This window comes from Aulostomus chinensis, chromosome 24, assembly GCF_037954235.1.
Source record: "Aulostomus chinensis isolate RoL2024-O1b breed Wild chromosome 24, RoL_Achi_v1.0, whole genome shotgun sequence".
Taxonomy (NCBI): Eukaryota; Metazoa; Chordata; class Actinopteri; order Syngnathiformes; family Aulostomidae; genus Aulostomus; species Aulostomus chinensis.
This window is the reverse complement of record NC_141343.1, coordinates 11,602,501-11,625,649: the sequence shown is the minus strand read 5'-3', so window position 1 is coordinate 11,625,649 and position 23,149 is coordinate 11,602,501. Positions and strand designations below refer to the sequence as shown.

At 42.1% G+C, this 23,149-nt stretch overlaps 2 protein-coding genes across 4 annotated transcripts in view; both read left to right on the top strand.

The window, feature by feature from the left end:
- Nucleotides 1–1,528: 1,528 nt before the first annotated feature.
- Nucleotides 1,529–18,561, top strand: kiaa0232 (KIAA0232 ortholog). Of its 2 annotated transcripts, XM_086197743.1 has the most exons (8): nt 1,529–1,843; nt 4,411–4,997; nt 5,336–5,476; nt 9,095–9,164; nt 9,255–9,339; nt 9,474–12,837; nt 13,011–13,119; nt 17,243–18,561. In XM_086197743.1, exons 2-8 carry the CDS (start codon nt 4,761–4,763, stop codon nt 17,257–17,259), a joined length of 4,023 nt encoding a protein of 1,340 aa, XP_086053869.1. In that variant the 5' UTR covers nt 1,529–1,843; nt 4,411–4,760; the 3' UTR covers nt 17,260–18,561. The 2 variants fall into 2 exon arrangements, with proteins under 2 accessions (XP_086053869.1, XP_086053870.1); XM_086197744.1 differs by lacking the exons at nt 1,529–1,843; nt 4,411–4,997; nt 5,336–5,476 and adding an exon at nt 6,135–6,237.
- Nucleotides 18,562–21,683: 3,122 nt separating this feature from the next.
- The window catches only part of tbc1d14 (TBC1 domain family, member 14), a 34,320-nt gene continuing 32,854 nt past the window's right edge, over nt 21,684–23,149 (top strand). Inside the window, exon 1 of one of the 2 annotated variants that reach the window (XM_086197746.1) lies at nt 21,684–22,516. In XM_086197746.1, the coding sequence (XP_086053872.1) occupies nt 22,468–22,516 (49 nt within the window). In that variant the 5' untranslated portion in view covers nt 21,684–22,467. The remainder of the gene's footprint in view (nt 22,517–23,149) is intronic. The other variant, XM_086197745.1, reaches the window with a different exon arrangement.

Genomic DNA, 23,149 nt, shown 5'->3' with positions numbered 1-23,149 from the left:
GGAGGGTGTATATCTATAAACCATGGTCAGGGTCAGGCAGTCAGTTGAGATGGTCAGGTTTAGGGTGAGTGGCTGGGTTTGTGTGTGTGTGTGTGTGTGTGTGTGTGTGTGTGTGTGTGTGTGTGTGTGTGTGTGTGTGTGTTCCCCAATCAGGTTTAGGCATTGGGCTTTGATCTCTATAGGGATATGGCCCTCGTAACCAGGGATTCGGGAGCTGTGATGTACACACAAAGTACCATTAAGATGTTAAGATGTGTCCTGCAGCCACCCACCCACACACACACACCGCCTGACCCTGACCTTGACCCTAAACCTAACCAGAACCTGATTCTAACCTCGACCCTAAAACCAAGTCCTGACCCTCAAACGGCCCTTTGAAGAAGTGAGGACCGGATAAAATGTCCTCACTTTCTGAAAATGTCCTCACTCTGTTGGTTAAATACGTATTCTAGTCCTCAATAAGTAGCAAGTACAAGAACACACACACACACATACACACACACACACACCAACTTAGCCCCTCACCCTAAACCTAACTATCTCAACTGACTGCCTGACCCTGACCTTAACCCTAAACCTAATTAGAACCTAAGTCTAACCTTGACCCGATATGTAGCAAGTACAATACACACACACACACACACACACACACACACACACACACACTAACTTAGCCCCTCACCCTAAACCTAACTATCTCAACTGAGTGCCTGACCCTGACCTTAACCCTAAACCTAATTAGAACCTAAGTCTAACCTTGACCCGATATGTAGCAAGTACAAGAATACACACACACACACACACACGCAAGCACAGTGCAGGCAATGGGCGACAGCAATATGACTATGAATAAATAAATAACCATACAAACAAACAAATAAACAATAGAGTTGGTACAACCATGATTTACAAAGTTTTATCATATATGGTAGGTCCTTGTACTGTGGCTGCAAAATGTGAACAAAAATACAATATTTTTATACATCTAAAGAAAACTTAAATTCAGTTGGGTTGCTTTTTCAGGAATGTAAATATATATATATATATATATATATAATTTTTAAAGGCAATTTAGAATGACTATTTTACATAATGTAAAACTCGGGCTACAAACAAATAAACAAACAAATATTTGGACTTTCTGAAAACCAATTTATTTGTTCACATTTTTATCAGAGGGTTCAATCGTCCAAAAAGTTGAATTTCTTGAAGCTCTCGGCAGTGTTTCAGACACGGGTCGTGATAACGTCAGTTTGAATATGCAAATTATTCGTCTCTTCAACAGACCACATTAAAATCTGACCTTCACCTACACTGTGACGACAGTTTACACGTGTGTGTTTGGATTTTACAAAACTTAAAAGCAAGCGAGCGAGATGAATAAGTCTGACTTTTCGATGTTATGCGGCTGCTGATTCTGTTGTTAATCAGGTACACATGATGGAAGCACTAGTTGGGTTTCTGATGCAATACCCCAGCGGAGGAATCAAACCACCACAAGCAGGACGTCGGAGGTTATTAGCCTTGTTGCCTGGAAACGAGCGCGGGGGGTGGCGCATTATTGCAAGTTCTTCTCTGAATGAAACTAGCCTTTTATCGCCGACATTGCGGCTCAACCATGGAGAGTAATCGAGCGACCATCTTCCGCTTGACTGAGCCGGAATGTCGCTAGTTTCTCTGGCGCTGTAGAAGAAGCACTAGAAGTGAAAACAGCGCCATTTCAGTCGGCGTCCATGATACGCGATGCTACCGCTGCGGATTCCAGAGCTTGAGCTCGGAACGGCAGCGGGAGTGAACTAACCGCTCCCCTTTCGCAGCTCCTCTCGTCTTCAGCCCACGGCAGGTACGTAAATCAGCAACCCAACTGCGTGCTTTCCTTTCGCACTCTGGTGTTTCGGTCCCAGCTTTTTGTCTGACGTTCAGTCAACAAACTGTTTCACTGCATGACGATATGGCGCACATTTTTGAGGGAAGACGTCTGACAGTCCTGGTAACGTTAGCCTGACCGGAGCAGCTGCTACACCCCCGTCCCCTCCCCTCGTCCAAAACAACAAGTCTGGCGTTATTTGAACGCTAATTCATTAGAGTCGGCAGTTCTGCTGTATTGTTACTACTTTTAAATACGTCGAGTTCTTGTTTCTGACGGCTCGGCCTAACGTTAGCATATTGGTGTTTGCTAGCTACCGATTAAGCTGTACTGTCACTGGACAGAGACCGTCTCCGTTGACTAGCTTGACAAACTAGTGCTTGTCTTCGTGGGGAAAGGGGGGGCATTTTAATTTAAATACATGACATTTAACAGATAAGTTACATTATCTACGCTAGCTGGTGTATTCTACTTTATGGTGAACATAACAATGTTCGTTTCGTCAGTCAAGTAATTCTCGCCAGCTAGCTTAATCTGCTAATGTAGCTCATAGGCTACGTTAAAGGTCGGTGGTCCAGCTAACCTTGCCGTGTGCCTGCACCGTGACGCTACCTAAAGATAATCGGCGTCAATGCCATAAGTCAGTGCAGGCTGTTTAACCAGAGTCTGTAATGTGTTATCTACACATTAAGAGCTGCGTTAATATTAAACGTCGTCCATGGTTTCTTTGGATTGTGAAGCTCAAAATGTTTTTGCTAATAACAAAAAAAAACTCAGCCGTAATGTAAGATAACGTTGTAATTAGTCGTTTAGTGCCGCTCTGTGTTAAATGAAATTGTCGTTGAAGAAGATGGCAAGGTAAAGTTAGTGTAGAAATGCCGTCAGGCGCTAGCTGCCGGGGCCAATGTGCATAATGTTTCAGGAACCACTGGTCAGCCATATTTAGCCATGCAGCTCGTTCGTCTAACTTTTCAACCCTTGTTCATTTTTTCTAAGTATGACACCATAATGTCTTGCTACGGAGTGTTGGTCGCTGAAACTTCACGGACGCTTATTATACTGCATCATATCTTGCCATTTTGACGTCTCATAATCCATAATATGCTCCCGTTGAGTGATGACCGAGCCAGCCAATCAAAACTGTGTAGCATCCATTTGCTCTTCACGTCGGTTTCCTAATTCGCTGTAGCGTATGAACGCTTGCACTTGACAGCAAGTTACTCTCTGGCTATTTACCACTCAGCTTTCCTCAGAAGCTGGTATTGGCTTGTTGTTTGCCATGAGCCAGGATGGACATCATCTGTTTCTGAGTTATTATATTTGCTAAATCTGAGGACAAACCCACACTAGACTTGATTAACTTGGAGACAATCAATGTGCATGGTTTCATCTAAGCAATATGCAGGATTTTTGGGAGGGGTTAAAACCGTAGCCTTAGGGGGGTTTATGATCACAGTGTGCCATGGTTTCATTGGAGCCCATTACCGGCAAGAAAGTAAGGTCTGTAACTCCTCAGTAAAACATCCTCCGAGCTGAAAAGTTGGTATCCTTCGCTGCAACATATGAACATTTGCACTTGACAGCAAGTTACTCAGTCCATTTATCACACAGCTTTCTTCAGAAGCTGGTATTGGCTTGTTGTTTGCCATGAGCCAGGATGAAGGACATCATCTGTTACTGAGTTATTGTATTATATTTGCTAAGTCTGAGGACAAACCCACACGCAGACTTGATTAACCTGGAGACAATTAATGTGCACAGTTTCATGTAGGAATGTGCTGTATTTTTTGGTGGGGTTAAAACCCAAGCCACAGAGGGCTTATGGGCACAATGTGCCGTGTTCTCGATGGAACCCATTAGCCGGCAAGAAAGTAAGGCCTGTAACCCTCCCTTCATTAAAATATTCTCTGAGCTATAAAGAGCAAAACCTTGATCAGTTATGGTTTGTTGTAAAGGTTCTTTAGTCACCATTGACATCAGAACATTTGAACCTTTTGATTATTCCCTTTCTTAAAAAGTCAAAACAGAATTTGGGTTTCCAAAAAAATGGATTCATCTTGAGGAATTAATAATTGGGGTGGGGGTGGGGGGGGGGCTTTAAAAAGTTAATGCACTTAATCTTGCCTTTGACCCCATGCTTAGAATTGGCTTGTGAATGGAGGGCAGTTTGCTGGATATTAAAAAAAAGATTTCAGCCTTTTAAAATGTACGTATTGACACATTAAACAACATTTGTTTGGTTTTTAATGTTTAGAATGAATTTCATGGCCAAAATGCAATTAATGTCTATTACATATTTTGTAATGAATTAATAACATTCATATTTTAAAGACCAATGGACGGTCCCAAAGAAAATATGCTCCCCAATTCCAAAAATGCAGTCCTGTCATGCCTTAATCTTTTCAATCTAAGAGCGATTTTTTTGTCTTTCTGTTTGGCTCCTAGGGAGGTTATGAATAAGTTCTTTCAAATACTGTAATGGTTGAAAACAAGCAAAGTCATTGTCAAGAGAAACTAATGTATGTTTGTCTGCTCCATTTCAGGTGGCGCTGGTGAAGTAAGATAGCCCTGACATGGATGCCTCTGTGTGAGACGCAAACACTTCTTGTGTTTTGCTCAGCAGCTGAGATCAATCAGCAGCAAAAGCCATGCCTGACGAGTGACATCACACCTTTTGCTTAAAGCAATAAAAAAAAGTTTAAAAAAAAAAAAAAACAACCTACATGACTCCTCATGTAGGGGCCCCTTCAGTGCATCCTGCTGGAGTGACTGCCTCTTCTTCCAGATAGGCTCTGCCTCGTCCTCCCAACATACATTTGTCCACAGACCACCCTACAAATACCAACCCATCACGATGTTGCTTTACCTGAGAATGGCCAACACCTGAGGTCTAATGCGTCCTGTGAGCACCGATTCAGACGGTCCTGCTCCTCCTGAAAACCTCTCTTGCCCCTACCCCCTTGTGGGCCCCCTGCCTGTTTCCGAGATGTCCCTGCTCCAGTCGCTGGGTCCAGTACAAAGCTGGCTTGGTCAGGAGCTGGAGAAGTGTGGGATTGATGCCATGATTTACACCCGCTATGTCCTCAGCCTTCTCCTGCATGACAGTTATGACTACGACCTGCAGGACCAGGTGGGCTTAACCGAACGGTTTTATAGTTAAGTCAATTAAAAATTGTAAACGCTAATCATAGGTGTTATGCACATCTAGAGTGGACAGTGGTCTCTATCCAAGAAAGGAAGTAGGAGATTGTAATTTGCAAATATACTTATCATGGTACTTACCCATGGTCTAAGGACTTACCAGATCTCTCTCATTTGTCATGGCAGTAATTCATGTGCAGTATGATGTGTTTGTGTACAGCACATTCTCTAGAAAACATATAGTCTATATCGATTTTTTTTTTAATGTTATGTTTTTTTTTCATGTTTACTGCCCTTTTTACCTGTTAGATATTCTTTGTTTTGAAGGAAAATGACATCTTCTTGGGCTGGGAGAAGGGAACTGGGAAGAAATGGGGCAAGAGTAAGAAGAAGGGAGGGACTGACCTGAGCCTTGAGGAAATGAAGAAACAAGCCGCTGTGCAATGCCTCCGTTCTGCATCTGATGAAGTAAGCACTATTTAGCCTATAGTCGTCACGTGTTGTCATTCAAATTAAGTTATATTTTTTTATTGTAATCCTCCATTTTAATCCTGTTGGCTTTGATCGCTAATTTCTTGTGAACTTATGTATAAACTTGTTGACATGCCCTGTCTTCTATGAACATTTTGAATTGGTCAAGGCGAGTGGGTGTATTTTGTTGTGTTGCTGTTTTATTCCTTGTTGCTTGTTAAGGTGCAGTCCTTTAGAAATCAATTCCATAAATCATGGTGGAATCTTGCCGTGTCACCCCAGGTAGCTTGGTGGCCACGCGTTCAATTAGTCTCACTTGGAAAGGTTGTCGTAAGGTCAGCAGTTAAAGGGTGTTTTTAGACTCAAAGCAATTCTGTCCTAGCCTATTGTACTGGCAAATAAAAAGAAATGGAATTTCCTTCTCAACAAGTACATTTATATTTTGACATACGCTTATGAAGTTCTAAGAATCTCCAAAGAAATGTAATGACATTCAGATCTGTAGGTAACAGGAGTAAGGGAGGTGTGTTGTACTCGGTAATGGCACAACATTAGGAGTGGGGAGGGGCCTGTGAGGCAAGAGGTGGAGTGTTGAGCTCCTCCCTAGGGATGGGACTCTGCTGTTTATTTTTTAACCAGCATACACTACACGGGATTGCAGCAGAGTCGGCCGTCTGTCAGCTGACCGGCATTAGCACAATGATGCAAGAGGAAACAAAGGGCAAGAGAAAACTTGGCTTTGCTTTCATGGGGGAATGGTAAGGAATGTTATCCATCAGAAAAAGAGGCGTGAGTGATAAATTCAGATCTGTTAGCTATTGTCATTGATTTTTTTATATGTACTTTTCACTTGAGCACAGTAGTCTCTTTTTGTTTCGAAGGAATTGTATATTTCTTCTGCTTATCATACTGCTTAATTCCGGGGAATTGTAAGCTGTTAAGTTTGCAATGTTTTGGATCACCAATCTTTTCTCACTTGTTCTCTGGCTTAGCCCTTTTTATTTTTGTTTTTCTGAGAACATTTCTGCACTGTGGCTAAATATAGCACAGTAGTTACCAGCATGCCTAAGCTTTCACAAGCCAGCCGGCTTGACTTGAGTTAACCCTGTGCCTTTCATTCTTTATTTTGGGTGACTTTAGCCATCTTTATAGCTGTAGGAACTGCTTTTCTTACCTGCAGTAGTTGCAGGATCAAAAGTGGCTTTTGGAATAAAAGTTGTTCAATTTAAGTCGTGTTTAGGTAGTTAACAGTCATACTGACATACAACTGTATGGATCTTAGTTTTTCTTCAACCGTACATGTGGTTAAGCGTAACTCCACTGACAATAGCATAGCTGCTAGCCAACCTCAGAATTAGTCATATGTCTTAGGCAAGGATGTCTTTGAAAAGTCTTCATCTCAGATGGTGTTTCTTGGGTTTAGCTTTGGAAGTAGTTGCTTTAGGCCCTCCTTTTCAGCTGTTAGGATGGGTCATTTGTTGACAAACAATTCCATCCACAATTTGGTTTTTGGTTGTTTGAAATGCAATTTACCAGAGCTCCATCTTGGCTCAGAGTCATGCGTTGTTTACTTTTGGGCTGTGCATCACCACTGGCTGCAGTCTTCTTTTCTCTTGTCTTCAAAGTCTGCTTGTACACAGTAGTGTGTGATGCTTAAGTGGTGAAATACCAATGTCATGTTTACTCCTTTGGCTGTCATAGTTTTCTGACATACTTTACAAAAGACTCCATTACCTGCCTCATGAGTGCACACCTGGCTACATTCCCTGGCCCAGAATTTGTATTAGATTATAAATGCTGGAGCCTGTTTTTCTGCACATCTGGTTGTGACTGCTGGAGTTTCCATTTTTTGAGCAATGGCAAAGAAATTTCACTATGTACCCAACTTTCATCTCATGTAGGTAATTATTCGGTTGGAAAAGTGCTTGCTACTTCTGTTTGTTTTTATGAATCATGAAATAACCCATGTCCCTTCTGTAGTCTAAGGGCAACACAATGTCCTCACAGTTAAGCTCTGCCTTTGTTTTTCTGTCATTGTGATATTGTTTAACTATTATTATTATTATTATTATTATTATTATTTTCTAGACAAATTTATAGCATATATCCACATTACAATGCATCTTGGAATTAGGAAATTTCCACACCTTTGGTCCTTCTAAATAAACTCAGATATGAGTTTTGGAAGGTGAACAATCCCTAAATAACATGTGCAGTACTCAGTGATTATGTTGATATAATCAGTTGGCTGTGTCTAAGGCCCTATGCTCACCTAGTATTAAGATCTGACCTGATTTGATTCAGTCACAGGTAGAGATGGAAATTTTAATCCTGTTCCAGTTGGGAAGCAGTTCTAACTGGTTCAATCCATAGATATAATTTGCTTTCATGCTTAACAATTCCCTTATTGATGCCACTTAGTTACACTTAGTGCTGCATGGCTTGCGAAACAATGATGTCACTTGCATTTGTGAGAGGCAGTCAGCACGTACAGCAATGGGACAGAAGCAGCCCAAAATGTTGCTTAATTTCACACAAAATGAGGCTGATTGCTCAGTGCTGGTCATGTCAAGGCACAGCCAAAGAGCTGTCATCCCAACGGAGAGAAAAACATGACCTCGTGGGTATCCACCTGTTCTCCACTCCTTGGATAAAGCTAGAGAACACATCTTGACCATCTAAGGTCTTTCTCTGTTTTAAGAGCAATCTTTAAATGTTATGTTTAAATGTGTTCATGAAATAAATGACACGGTTATACATAATGTATGTTGAACCACTTTTCTTATCTTGCACAATGAAGTAATGCTATACATAAATTTAACATATTTTTGGTCTTATTCTGCTGGTATGCCATCGTCAAAATGCACAGGAAGGAATCAATAAGGGAATCGAATCGAGAAGCAAAATGAACAACTTTGTCGATATAAATGAAATCCCATCCCTTATCACACTTCATAGGTTTGTTTTTTTCAAATAACACACATCTTGATAATAAGCTGCTATTTGCTTTCATGAATGAATATCTCCGCTGCAACTTAGGACATCGGCTGTTGAGGCAGTTTTCAGTCTATTACAGTATACCTTTTTGTACTTTTGTGAAAGTGCATTGCTCAAACCACCCCTCCAGGTCTGGTGGTGATTGGGTCTCAAGACACATTCAGGACACATAATCCAGTGCACACGTGATCTTAAGCCTGACCACTTTTGACCTGATAGCTCATGATGGATCTTAATACCAGACGTGTGCAGGGTTTATAGTGTTCTAAGAAAGAGGTAGCTGGTCTCAAACTAAACTAAAACTAATATAACAAAACAAATGATACATCTGAAATAAAAGAAATGAGACGTTACTCATCTGCAATAACCTTTTCTGTTTGAATTAAGCCATCATTGTACTGACTTATGGGCAGACCTCCTTAACCAAATATTGCTACAGTATATGACAAACTTTGCTCTGACCCATTCACATTTTCATTTTTGGCACTGACAAGTAAAGGTGGAAATTTAATTCATATCAACTCTTTGCAGCATTCAGTTTGAGACGAGAAGAGTTAATTAGTTACAAGTGGAAATCTTAATGTTGTTTTGTGTTTGTCCTTTTTCTCCTCTTTGCAGAACTCTGGAATTGAAAGTCTGGTTGAGGAGCTTTGCTCTAAACTTAGGGACATTCAAAACAAACAGAAAGGTTTGGTTGATTTTGGTCTTTTGTTTGATTACAACACAAAAGATTAAGGAATGATTCATGTTTTAAAATCTTTCGCTCTATGTTTTACAGAGGAAAAACAGATTTTAAAGAAATCTGATGGCTCTCAGTCTCCAGATCGAGCTGAGTCCCCCTCTTCAAAGGACCAGGTGGAAATGTAAGCTACAAAAAGGCCATTAAACATTTAAGTTAACAAAATGCAAAACATAGCCATATATTACTTTTTTATGTGAAGAAAACTGCTATAAAAGTAAATAAACCAGGTTCTCTTTTTGTCTGCCTTGACTGCAGGTATTATGAAGCCTTTCCTCCTTTGTCAGAGAAACCGGTTTGTCTCCAAGAGATTATGACAGTGTGGAACAAGGCTAAGGCCTGTACATACTCAAGTTCCTCATCCTCTGCAGCCCCTCAGACCAGCACTGACACATCCTCCCCAAAAGATTGCAACAGCGAATGTGAGGCTGCAAAGGAGCGAAACCTTGAGGCATGCGGTACCATCACTACTGTGAACAATGAGAGAGGCCAGCAGCGGCGAAGCAAGAAAGAGAAAGAAAATCGATACCACAGTGGTGCAGTAGTGGAAGAAAAATCTACCGTCCACTCTAAGAGACAGATGAGACACAGATCTGAGGGCAAATACCGGCCCAGATCCTGGTCTTCTGGCTCTAGTGAGGCAGGCTCAAGCTCAAGTGGGAACCAGGGTGACTCCAAGTCATCCAGAAGCAAAGCAGTAAGGATAAGGCACAAATCCAGGGAGGCTGGGAAGAATAAAAGAGTACGCAACAGTGGGCAGGTGAAGTTGCAGGTGAAGTTCATTGAAAAAGACGAGCGACGGAATCCAGGAGGGAGCAGTAGCAGTGCCACTGGAGGCACTGGCAAACCACCACAGCTTTACAAAAAGAGTAAAAGATCGCTGAAAGAGATTTGTAAAGATCCAGGCTGGGCAGAGGGAAAAGAGATCAGAGTTGAGGCCAGAAACAACAAGGAATATATGGAGGAGCCACTTTGGTACACTGAGCCTATCACAGAGTATTTTGTACCCTTTAGCAGCAGACAAAGCAAGCTGGAAACAAAATATCGAAGCAAGATCAACTCCCCTGAGGACTTTGCCTTGTCAACTGACATGGAGCGGCTACCAGAGAGAATCCAGGGAATCTGCATTGCCAATGAGAGCTACCAGAGAGCATACCTAGCAGCAGGGTCATTTGTGGATGGGCACTTTGTGGAAGGGCCTGGCGAAGTAGATGATGAAACTGCTGAACTCACTGGGACCTCAAGCTGCCCTCAGCCAGAGGATAGTGGAGATTTAGATGACAAGCATCTGTGTGAATTCACTCACTTCTATGAAGTTGATATTTATCAATCCATATTGGATACTAGTGCCTCAGACTCGATACAAGAGAGCCGGATCTTAAGCATGATTCGACAGAAAAGCAAAGAGCAAAGAGACGTTGAGGCAGAATGTTGTTTAGTGTTAGATGGCCTTGAGCAGCAAGGGAAAAGTGCAATAAGGGCAGACTCACAGGAAGCTTCGGGATCTGTTGGGTTCTTAATGGAGGATCTTGAAAACATGGCCCAAGTTTGGGGATGTTTTTCACCGTCTACTTCAGAAGATATAGATGGCGAAAGCTTCATAGGGGACTCCCCCATTCGGCTCTCCCCCCTTCTTGATAGTGTTTCATTCACCCTGAGCAAACTATCCGGAAATGTGGAAGAACCTCAAGCTCCTGAAGCCACCAGTGAACCATCTGGTTTGAACACATCCTGCTTCTCTCTTTTTGAGCTGCAGTATGACAGCCCCACTTTTCCTTTTCCCCGCGACTCACTCCCCGTTGGTCACGAAAATAATACAGATTCTGGTAGCTGTCTTGACCCACATTCTAATAAGCAGTCTCGTTTGCTAATATGGACCAAAAATAGTGCCTTTGATGAAACTGAACACTGTTCTAACCTTTCAACACGAACTTGCAGTCCATGGTCACATTCAGAGGAGACCCGTTCAGACAACGAGCAAGGCAATATTCAATCAGAGGATGCTGCTCAAATTAACACTGAAGAAATTGATTGTATAATCCCTCCTCTCTCTGGTACATATCTAGAGGATGAAATCTTGGATTTCTTGCAAGAAGACTCGGGGCACAATTGTGAGGAGGTCAGTGTTAGCTCAGCATCCAATCAGACCCTTACCAAAAAATCTAAATTGGAGTCCATTTGTGGAATAGCATTGGAAGAGGATGAGAGTAAGCAATACAGCACTGGCATGTTTTCGGAGAACACAAACCAACGGAGTGATGAGTACAGCTCAGGGATAATAAAGGACATTTGGTCTGCCATTGGAGATGGCAAACCTGTAGTGTTGAGGCAAGGAGCAGAAAAAACGAGTGAAGCGGTTTTCTCAGACGACACAGGCGGTTATTGTGGCAGCTGTCTGGAGGTACAGACAAAGGGAGCTCAAGTTCAGGGACCTCAGAAAAAGGCAGTGCAGCGGTCCGAGTATCACCTATGGGAAGGCAAGAATGAAGACAACTTATCCAAAAACAAACTTCCCAAGGTAGATGGTGCCGGGGATTACATGACTCCGTCCAAGCCCTGGGACTTGAACTTTGATAAGGAGAGTACTTCTTTCATCCTAGGAGGAGTGTATGGAGAGTTGAAGACACTAAGTGGTGATAAGAACTGGGCTGTTGTACCGCCAAGTGAAACCCAAGATAGCCTACTACAGTCTGCTGCCACATCTGCCTCTAGCTCAGACATGCTTACCATCACTGGCACTGATGTGTTCATGAACACTGGCAGCTGCTTTGCTCCAGGGCACCGGCCCCTGTGGAGGCCCCTTGTGTCCTTTGGGCAAAGTGACCATGCCATTCGAGGAGGCGGGGAAGGATTGAATAAGGGATTTTCTTTCATCTTCCATGAAGATTTGCTTGGATCCTACGGAGGCTTGCGTGATGAGGAGCAAGGCATAGAATACCCGTTTGCATCCTTTAACCTGAACAATCCCTTCTCTCAAGTCCTCCACGTAGAGTGTTCCTTTGAGCCTGAGGACATGGCTTCATTCAGTCCAGGGTTCAAGCCCAAATCTATTCTTTGCTCGGACTCTGAGAATGAAGCCTTCCGCCCACGAATATACGGTATCAACCGAACTCAGTATAGGGCCATTCGCATTTCCCCCAGGACTCATTTCCGACCCATATCAGCCTCCGAGTTGTCTCCTGGTGGAGTAAGTGATTCAGAGGCTGAGACTGACAAAGAGGAGATGAGTTTTCCCGTCCTGGCGCCAGTGGACGTCTTTGATGATCCTCAGGCAGACCTCAAACCTCTGGAGGAGGATGCAGAATGTGAAGGCCCTTACTACGGGAAGTCAGAACTGGAATCTGGTAAATTCTTACCCAGATTGAAGAAGTCTGGCATGGAGAAGAGTGCCCAGACCTCTCTGGATTCTCAGGAGGGCTCCAGTGCCCTCCTGCCAATCGCTGAGCAAGAGATATGTTTAGACTGCCAAACAGCAGCTGCATCAACTGCAGGTGGACAGACGAACGTCTCAGTCAGCACTATTCAAAAAGAGGAATCTTCAGGAGAAAAACAGTCCGGCAGTCCAACAGGTCAAATCCCCAAGTATGGGATTTCTTATGACTTTGTTGGAGATGTGCCAGAGGTGAGGGCTTCCAAAATAATTTCCTAAGATGGTCAATATGTTCAATGTCAATATTATCCTACTATACATTGTCATTAGCTGTAAAGATGGGTTCCAGGGAGGTGTGATAAGGGGCTGTGTGCTAAACTAAGTTAACCATTTTGTCCTTCATTTGTCTCATTTTTTTTGTGTAGTTTTCTCTATTAAATTTAAGTGGACAGGGAGGAACTGGCAACCAGCAAGATGAGTGCTGGTGGCAGAACACTATCTGTTCCCCCCTTTACCCTGGATCTCAGTGTACAGGTAAACTTGTTTTCAAAAACCTCCTTTCACCCTCACACAAATTTGACATTTCATTTACATGCAGAGTTGAAATTTGTTAATTTCAACATGGCAGATGGTCCGTATCCACAAATTTGTTTTAGTAGTTTTCCAATGATTTGCAGCCCCAGTCAGAACTGCCATTAATCTTCCTGCTTGTTGTATTTGATAATGTAGTAGACTTAAAACTGTTGGTTCTAATGTATGAAAGAGTGGATTCTCCCTTAAGAGAGGCCATGCATCTGCATCCAACTCTACATTCTAGTCGACAGTTTTTTTTAGTAAATTGAAGTCTTAATTCGCTGAATTAACAAGTCGACTGAGCTGAGGTTTTACAACAATCCATTAGGATGTCAAAGAAAGAACTGTTGGAGTGCTGAAGCTTTTTTAAAATTATGTCATAGTGAATTGAGTCTAATTTGTGCCTTGGCCTAAATTTTTAACAACTTCCAAGTGAAACGTATATCTTAAATTGAATTTCAGATGTTATGTTGATAGATTATGCAATAGGACATGGAATAATGGTGAGGTTAGCTTTGGCCCAGCCTCCTATATTGCAGGGGTTGGCTAAGTTTGGCCTTGGGCAAAATTTTCTTAAGCCATTAGATGGTGGCTTAGGACATCAGATGATCAAAATAGGCTAAGGCTAAAATGTGAAATTAATCAATAAAATGCTGTTAAGAATGTCGTATTGTAAACATGCTAAACTGGTGGCTACCGAGAGAAAAAAAAAGTCACTGTTAAAAAGTCTGAAGAGGTAAGTTTACAGGGTTAGGGCATACAAAGAATAATGGAAAGAGAAATTATTAATTTTACCTGGTTTCTTGTTGCTTTAATTATGCAGAGAGTAAAGACACGTTTATAGCGTGTTGTACGGTGTCAACCAACCCCATGTCAATCCCAGACATTCTGAAGTCTTAATGAACTTCTGTGTAGTTTGAAAGATCTGTCTGGTTCATTGTTTGATGGGGAGCGAGAGCAAGAGATCAGTTTGATGAGCGACATTAGCTCTTAATAAGAGAGTGAGTGGCACAGCCGTTGATATTTTCCCATTGTTTATTCATGGAAAAATTAACAGCAGGGGAAACAAAAATCCCCGTAATTCAGACCATGTCTGTTTCTCACCGTAGCGCAGAGGCGTAAAACTCGCAAAAAAAACTTGAGCGCCGGCAGAGAGCTATGCACAGTGCAGTAGCGTCCCAGTACGAAGCGTCACATCGCAATATAAAGTTACCGGTGGGTCCTTCAAAGCAGCACAACAGGCTAATGACTGACAGAGATTTTCGAATGTAATGGTGACAGTTTTAGAGAAACTAGTAACTGACAATTCGATGGATGGTGTCAATACCTCCTCAATGCTTCTTAATCCTCGAATTAATGCAAATGTTTAAGATTTGTAGCATACAGGTACAGTAAACAGGTCCCTCTTTCTGCAAGATAAACAACTTGCTGCACAGGTGTGCTGTTGGGTGGCTTTGAAATCAGACAGGGCGTCACGGTGGTGCAGTGGTTATCATTATCACCTCTCAGCAAGAAGGCTCTGGGTTTGAGCCCGGCTCGAGCACTGAGTCTCTGTGTGGAGTCTCCATGTTCTCCCTGTGCCTGTGTGGGTTCTCTCTGGTACTCCAGTTTCCTCCCACAGTCCAAAGATGTCAAGAGGGGACGAGGTTAAGTGATACTCTAAATTGAGCGTAGGTGTGAGAGTGTGAATGGTTGTCTGTCTCTATGTGTTGGCCCTGCGATGGACTGGCGACCCGTCCAGGGTGAACCCTGCCTCTCGAAGCTGGGGCGAGCTGGGATAGGCCCCAAGCTTCCATAGTAAGCTTAAAAGTAAAGGCAGAAGAAACAAAGAAAGTAACAATAGAAATGGGTGTGGGGAAATTGACACATCTGTGTTGGACCCAGAATTTAGCCAGCCTGCTGCTTCCTTTGCTGTCCCGAGATATGCATTGTCATTTCAGTGGTGTGAATGAAGCCATTTGAAAATGGTTGAATGTACCTACTAATTTAGGTCCATCCCCCACAAGCGATATCCCACACCTTGTCAGTTTTGGTCTGTACATGCAGGGGTTTAAGCCCTCAACTGGGGGTGCTAGTGTTTCCTGTTAAGGTGCTAAGGGAGTTTCTATCAGTGGTGTGTGGCCCACTGCTGGTTTGTGAGGGTATTGCAATTGTGAACCTGCTGTCGGTAGTGTTGTGTAACTCTTAACGCCAGCCATCCATTTTCTACCACTGATCCTGTTAAGGGTTGTGGGGGGGCTGCAGCTTATCCTAGCCTTCTGGCCCGGAACCTTCTTGCTGAAAGGCGACATTGCTAACCACTGCACTGTCGTGCTGCCAACTTTTAAAACCTTAATTAAATTTTCATTCATTTCTGTGAATTCATGTTTATAAATCTTCATATAATGCAACTGTTTAAGCTTTGGAACAGCCCGGGTGACTTTTATGTATTAATTTGTTTATTCTAGGATAAAAAGCACTCAGCAATTCTCTTTAGAAACATTTGCAGTTGCAATGATGTTGAGATTTGACCCAAATGACTTTGAGGATGGATTTATCAGTTTGTCTCTGCTTAGTATTAATGGGAGCACAAAACCTGGTTGAATGGGGGAATTGGCAACCAGCTTCTGATGTGTCCAATCTTAGATACCTAAATGATGATTGGTCGGAGCTCCGCTATCAGCAATTTTCAGCAATTACGCTGAGGATGAAAGCTCGTTGCTAGAGATGTTCTGATACCATTTTCCCCTTCCCTACACTGATTTGGAAAGCTGAAAGTCAAGAATCTGCCAATTTCTGACACCTGTGTGTGTGTGTGTGGGAGAGAGAGAGAGAGAGAGAGAGATACACACACTCTCTATACATTATATATTAATGTACAATCACTATACATTTATAAAACTATTGCCATTGATCATTTTTATTTTCCAATTTTACAGACAGTCATACCTTAGAAAGAACAAAATTGTTTTATTAAATAACATTCCAAAATTTGTCGCTGCATTTTGCTTAACTTGCCTTATTCTTTGTTGTGATGCGTCTTCAAACACTTGAAACATTGCTGGTGTTGAACCCCCAAAGGTTGGTGCCACACTTAGAAACTAAAACTAAAATCCCCAGCAGTGTAATCTAGCATAACAGCAAATACCAGCTGCTTTTATTTCACTGCTATAAAATCTGTAGTTGCCAGTGGCAACACATCGCTGTCAAGGAGCAACACAGAAGTGATTTCAAGGAAAACAAAAGAAAAGATATTAAAGATGCGGCATGGGATCAGATCTAGACCCTTGTTCGCACCAGTGCCAGATTCGTCTTTTGCATTATCCGCAGGCTTTTACAGTACTGGTATCGGTATCAGAACAACTCTACTTCTTGCCTCCTCTGGTAACTTCTGCTGCTTTTTGACATCTGCGTCACAAATTCAACCCGTCTGCGTTCAAGCGGTGACACTGACATCGTACAGTAAGCGCTGAGTTTGAAAAACATGCTGCAGCTGGAAATACATGAGAAACTCTGCAACTGTCTTCCATGTCGCTATAACAACAGTGACCAAAGATTGTATACAAGCCCAAGATACTATGCTGCAGTGCTGTTTTGACAACATTCCTTCTTTTTCCTGCAATGACTACATTTTTGATGTTGAATGAGGCACACCAGGGAGAAACAAAACAAAGCAAAGGCAACTGCAGGTCTGCTCTCAATGGGAATGGGATCAATTTGCATTTGTCGGTAGATTCGTCTGGGTCGGAAAAACCTGCATGTGCAAGGATGTATGCAGTTGAAAAGGGGTGTGCATCGGAAGAGTAACAACTAGATGTCGGACCAAATAATCTAGAAAGCAGAAATTCACCAGTGTGAAGAAGCTTGCAGTGCTCGAGCAGTTTTTCAGTCCCTTGCCTCATTGTCTTCAAAATATAACGATACATGTTTGCACAGAGAATTGAAGGGAAGCAAATTTGTACCTCATTTTTGTTTTACAGCTCAAACCACCATCATCTTCTTTTTCAAAATGTTTTCCGATCCTAAAGTCCCTCTGTTGTGTTGCAGGTGGTAAAGTAAGCAGCGACGGTCTAACCCTCCTATCTGCCTTTTTCTTCTTCTTCAGGGAGCAGCAAAATTTGAATACTCCATTTTTGCAGAGGACTCCGGTTGACGAGAGGCAAAGTTCCTCCACTTTAGTGACTGGACCTCAACCAGCAACGATTCAGGGTCATCTCAGTGCTGGAAATCCTAACGCAGGCTTATTTTCTGAGACACCACTCCAAACCAATCTCCCATAACTCTGCTGTTTTTCATTTACTAACTTCAAGCTTGTGTAACCAACAATCCGATCAACAAAAGTGAGTGAAAATAGACAACTAAAACATACGTGTGGGTGATGCCATGCTAGAATCTGTTTAAGTCGATTCTTCTGTACACGGGTTCTCATTCAACTTGCGCAGTTAGCGATTAGGGATGGTCTTTTGTTCTATCCTCGTCCATTTTGTTGCCGCCATTTTGTTTTTGAACCGGGATACTGGGTCATCGGTGTCTGAATGGTTGTGCACGTTTGTTCGTCCAGCTAGACTCACTTCTCTTTTTGTAGTTACATCTCATGTTGTGTGAAGCGACTGCTTTGGCATCCTCTACTTACCATCTTGTGTTCAGAAAGACTGTAGAAGGATGTTGCGAATCTTTTTTTTTTTCTTTTTTTTTCCGCGAGTTGTGTAAGAACGGGTGAGTTTAATTTCACTGGTTTGTTTGGATGACTTTCTGACAGTGACGTAGAGAATGTGTGCAGCTTTCTTCAAACATATTCATAACCCCCTTGTGTATGAATAAATGAGACTGATTTCTGAATGGTGATAGTCTTTAAAAGCTAATAGTAGATGATAGTGTGGTTTGTGAGGCTAAAATGAAAAAAAAAATTAATTAAAACAAAAAAAAAAACAACAAAAAAAAAACAGGAAATCACTATACCGATACTAATCTACTTGAAATGCAATGCTGTAAAAGAATTGGGGAGGAGAGAAAAAAAAAAGACAAAAAAAGTGTTTTTTTGGGTAAAGACCCTTCCTTCATTAAAAGAACCGAATACAGCCATTTCTGCAGACACCTGTTGCAACCAATAAACCCTTGTTTTATCTTTTTTGTAAGTTCTATGGTACATTCTATTGGTGCTATAAATATTTTCAACATCCTTGCGGTTCCATCATACGGCTGTGACGAGTAGAGTTCCTTGCCTCGTTTTGTTTCAAGTCCAGTCGGAAATTGTGAGAAGTCCCCCCCCCCCCCCCCCCCGATGGCCGTTCTTGCTTAATGTGGCTTGGTTTTTTTGTTTGTTTGTTTGTTTGTTTTTTTCTTTGAAGGTAACTTTTAGTTGCCAGGCCTGTAACAGCTGAATCAGAAACACTTGCAAGTATTAAATATTATCATGTTTCTATACATCCTGTCAGCTCATGGTTCCCAAACAGAAATAACATCAGTATTTTAGGGTTCGTGTCCACTTCCAAGCATCAGCGTCTATCTTTTCTAACGAGCAGTAGCACATGCAGCCGTCTGGAGGAAAAAGGCAGCGTCTTTTTCTTTTTTGTGTGTGTGTTTGTGATCCGAGTGTAGCAAGTAGAAAATCACCGTGTAATGGCGTGGTCACCGTTGGCTTTTTTTATAAGGCAACAAATTGTGTAATCGTATCCAAACTGGTTAGGACTTGTCACCCCGGTAACCAGTAAAGTAGAGGATTCTGTGTTTTGATGCGACGTGAGGAAGAGCACAGACTCACTCGCGCCATGTCAGTCGACGCCTCCAGTGGTTCATATCGTCCACCCACCGCTCCCTCGCTCTACAGCTGTCAGAACGAGTGGTGACTGCAGGACGTCACAATTACTAGGGTCAATCTGAGGTCGCGTGATTAACAAAATGAACAAATGGGTAATAAATCAGAAGGGTTGCTGGTCCATCAGCATGCAGTGTTAATTTATGTTTGTCATTGTAGTGCCCTGCCCCCAATTTTTCCCCATGACAAAAAAAAAGAAGAAGAAAAAACCCCGTTCTGTGGACACGAACCCTCACTGGTGGTTACTTTCTCTGCCGTAACTTAACACATCTTGTAAAACAAGCGATCGTTAAACCAAAAACCTGGCGTAAATTACACGACAAGGTACTAGTTTTTACTTTTCCATATGAGGTGTGTTTTTATTTTATTTTTTGGTTTATGATTTATCTGGTTGAAATATTGAGCAACGTCTCACTGTGTGCGTGTGTGTACATTGAACTTGTGAAGCCACTGGTTCAGAATGAGTGTACTCGAATTTAAGCTCAGAGAAATGCGAATGTATGAAGACACATACATTAAAAACAAACAAGCCCTATATATATATATATATATATATATATATATATATATATATATATATATACATATATATATATATATATATAAAATCACACCCTGAGCAAATTGGATATAAACATGATTGACCCTCCATATGACCTGTCATTGAGTAAATAGTTCTGCAGGTAAATGTGCCCAGCTATTTGTTATTTCTTGTTAAACTAAAATGTTAGGAGGGTGGTAACAGAGGGGGGAGGGGGGGGGCTTCATTTGTCAACTCATCCCATGAAATGGAAGCACAGACGACACTTAGAATTACTCCATTACAGGGATGTCAAATCGTGTCCTTCATTTAAAAAAAAAAAAGGGTCAAAGCCCAGGGTGTGTTCAGTCCAACGCTCCCCTCCCCAAATAGCCGAGAAATGTATGAAAGGTACTCCAACTTCAGGGTCACGTCACCTTTCTTTTGACAGTCATCAGATGCTCAGGAATTTTTTAATGGAAGCATCCTGCATCCTCTCCCCATAGACCTGTGACGGCGCGTTTAACGGGTTCACATCGACCCCTCGTTTAATTGTAGAGCAGAAACTGAGTTCGTGTCCAAGTCGACCGCAGAGGTCAACCGCGTGTGTAGAGCTCTGGTTTTCGAGCGACAACAGAACAAAGCCATTGGAGGTTGCATAAGCAATGTGGTGAGCTCTGAGTTCTATGCAATACCTTGGCGCATGTTAACTTTCACATGTATGTGGAGAAAAGTCATTCATTTAGTTTTGCATGGGGATTACTTGGAGAGAGGGATGCCTGAGTAAAAACAAAAACAAAAAACCACCCAACCATGGAGTGTGTCTAAAAAAAAAACTTAAAAAAACTAAAAAAAAAACAAAACAAAAAACGCAGCATGCAGACAACGCTCATTTGGTTTACATATTTTGGTTTAAAAGAAAATACAAGTGAGGTTAAATTTTCACGAATGTGTGCCCCGTGAGAGTGTGCGCGCGCGCGGCTACCTCCAGTGACACGTAGTGTCACGCCATCAATGTGAGGGCGTTTAGTCCTCCCTCTGGGCTGAGGCTAAGGTCAAGCTGGCCATAGGTTCAGTTAAAGCCAGGGCTGCACCGTTATTTGAAATTTGATCCCAAGACTGTTTGTCGCAGTTTCTGTTGAAGATGAACTATCGGTTATCGCTGCGCGTCACCAATTCATCCCGTCTCGAGAAAATGAAGCTTGTCATCATTTAAAGTCAGCTACCGGCTCTCACATCTTCCGGAAACGTAAAGAAATGTCTCTTCCCGGCACCGATCTCCACAAAGATCACGCTAGGATCCGCGTAGCGATGTTAGCGTTTACGTTCCCTCTGATATCTGGAATCGTATCGTGATGGCAACATCAGTTTGAATGATCGTGATGAAGATAGTGTCAAAATGGTGCAGCCCTGGTTGAGAGTGAGTGTTGGATTATGTTCTTAGTGTTGATGGTGAAGGTCGTGGACAGGAGGTAGCTACAAACGTGTAAGAGAGAAGAGATATACATTTTTTTTTTTAAAAAGAAAAAAAGCACTTACATTAGGAAATTAATTCACCTTTCTCCATTTAGTTCTTCCATTTTGATACCGGATTGGAAACAAAACAGAAAACAAACTTGTCTGAAGACGATGTGGTCAGTGAGGGTTTTTTTTTTCGTGTGTGTGTGTGTGTGTGTGTGTTTAGAACAACACTAACATGCTGGATGAGTTTCCATTGCATTGTTGTCTGATGAATTTAATCCAGCAATGAACTTTTTGAGTTTTCCTGGTCATTCCTCCACTCCGTCACCGCCCTTTCCTTCTTCCTGACTCTTCCCATCAGAGTAGCTGTGTTGTTCTGATCTCATTTACACCCTGGATAAATTATTTTGTTTCATTGTGGATTTTCCTAACATTAATTAAAGGAAACAACCAAAACTCACCCTGTGACCTGTCTTCTGCTTCTTTTAAATTACTGATTATTCAATTCCGGAGGGGCCAAAGACTGCATGTCCTTCTTGACGACACGAGGGGGCGTGTGTTCATTCGTCTTGATGGGTTACAGTGCGCATGTAAAGTGTAATAAAGAGACCATATACCAGTGACGAATACGGAAAGCTTTTAAATGTTTGAACCTCTGTGTGGAAAAGTAATGGCATTAATTTGAAAATAATTTAATTATAAAGACTCGGGGGGGGGGGGCTCCTTTATGAGATAACTGCTTCTAATCGTCTGTAAAGCCCCTCGCTGTATCATGAATACGCTGCATTAACAAAGTGATTGAAACAGTAAGTCTAGCAGAACAAATCAAATTTAAATATAAAAGATCATCTAAAACAACAATAGGATGGGCATTCTAAATACGGAACGGAGAACCCTTATGGGGACAGAGTATGAATAGTATTTATTTCTGAAATAATGTATTTTTTTAACGTTACCACACACAATCTCCTTCAACATCGCCTGTATATAAACTTTACTTTGCCGAACCATCCTGAAACAGTGAGCGTCTGCTCGGTCGATTAATAATGCCTTGAGTTCAGACAGGTGAATCCATCGAAATTACCGTTCATGACTCGATTACACCTCACTCCCGTAAAACTTTGTTTTAAAATGGCGGCGGAAACCTCCGGACAGGTAGGAAATGTTCACGATACCGGTTAAACACGTTATATCCGCGTATTTATATCATTAGCTGTGGGAGAAATGCAGAACCTTCTGATCTCGCGGGACGACAAGTGAACGCGTTTTTCAGTTAAAGCAGGTTTAGCTCCACTTGAGGGTTCGCCGCCGTTGAGTAAGTGAGTTTGCGTCAGCAGCAACAAGTGCACTTGAACGGCGAGTCCGTCTGGAGGTGTCCCGGTCTATGAGACTTTACCTTCGGGGGTGAATTCACGAGTTCGATGATAGCGCCGAGCTCCGGGCAGGTGGCGGGAAGGTGAGAGCGGTGCAGCAGCATCATGGACCGCTCCAGCCGCAGGCTACCGGACATCCACCTGTAGCATCCACCGGCAACATGGCGAACCAGACCCACGGCCCTCAGCACCCATCACAAAGCTGTCGTGGTAGGTCCATTTTCTGTCTTTTATTTCTCACGGGATTCACGCTGAAATTTGTTGATTTTACCCGGATAGTGACAGTCCCCGATGAACATACGACGTCAAACTTCACGGAAAAGTTTTAAAGTTCAAAATGACCGTGCAGTCATCCACGAAACGGAGCATCGAGTCATTTTCTCAACAACCCCGTCTTCCATTCAGTGTGCACGTCTGTCGCAATAAAAGGCTCTGCTTGACGTGAAAATTTTTTTTAGCCACATTTTAAATTATTTTTTTAGAATTACAAATCTAGATTTTTAACTCTGAACTAACCAAGTTCACGTTTACACAATAAACGCAAACGAAAGTAACCATAAATACACTTAGTCTTAAGTTTTGTTTTTTTTTTTTTTCCCTTTTCTATTCGGGAACTCCATTTTGCTCATTGAAAATACAAGGAAACAAAAAAAATTGCATTCACAAATTTGCGTTGAAAAGACGCATTTACGCAGGGTTTTTGTGAACTAAAACATTTCCGTTTGTCGGCCTTTTTAACTCTGTATTTGAAAAGGGTTGGCAAGTGTTGAGAATAGTGTGACGGATCTTCTTTTTTTTTTTTTTAAAGGATAGAAAACCACTTTGACGAGTAGTGGTCTTCCT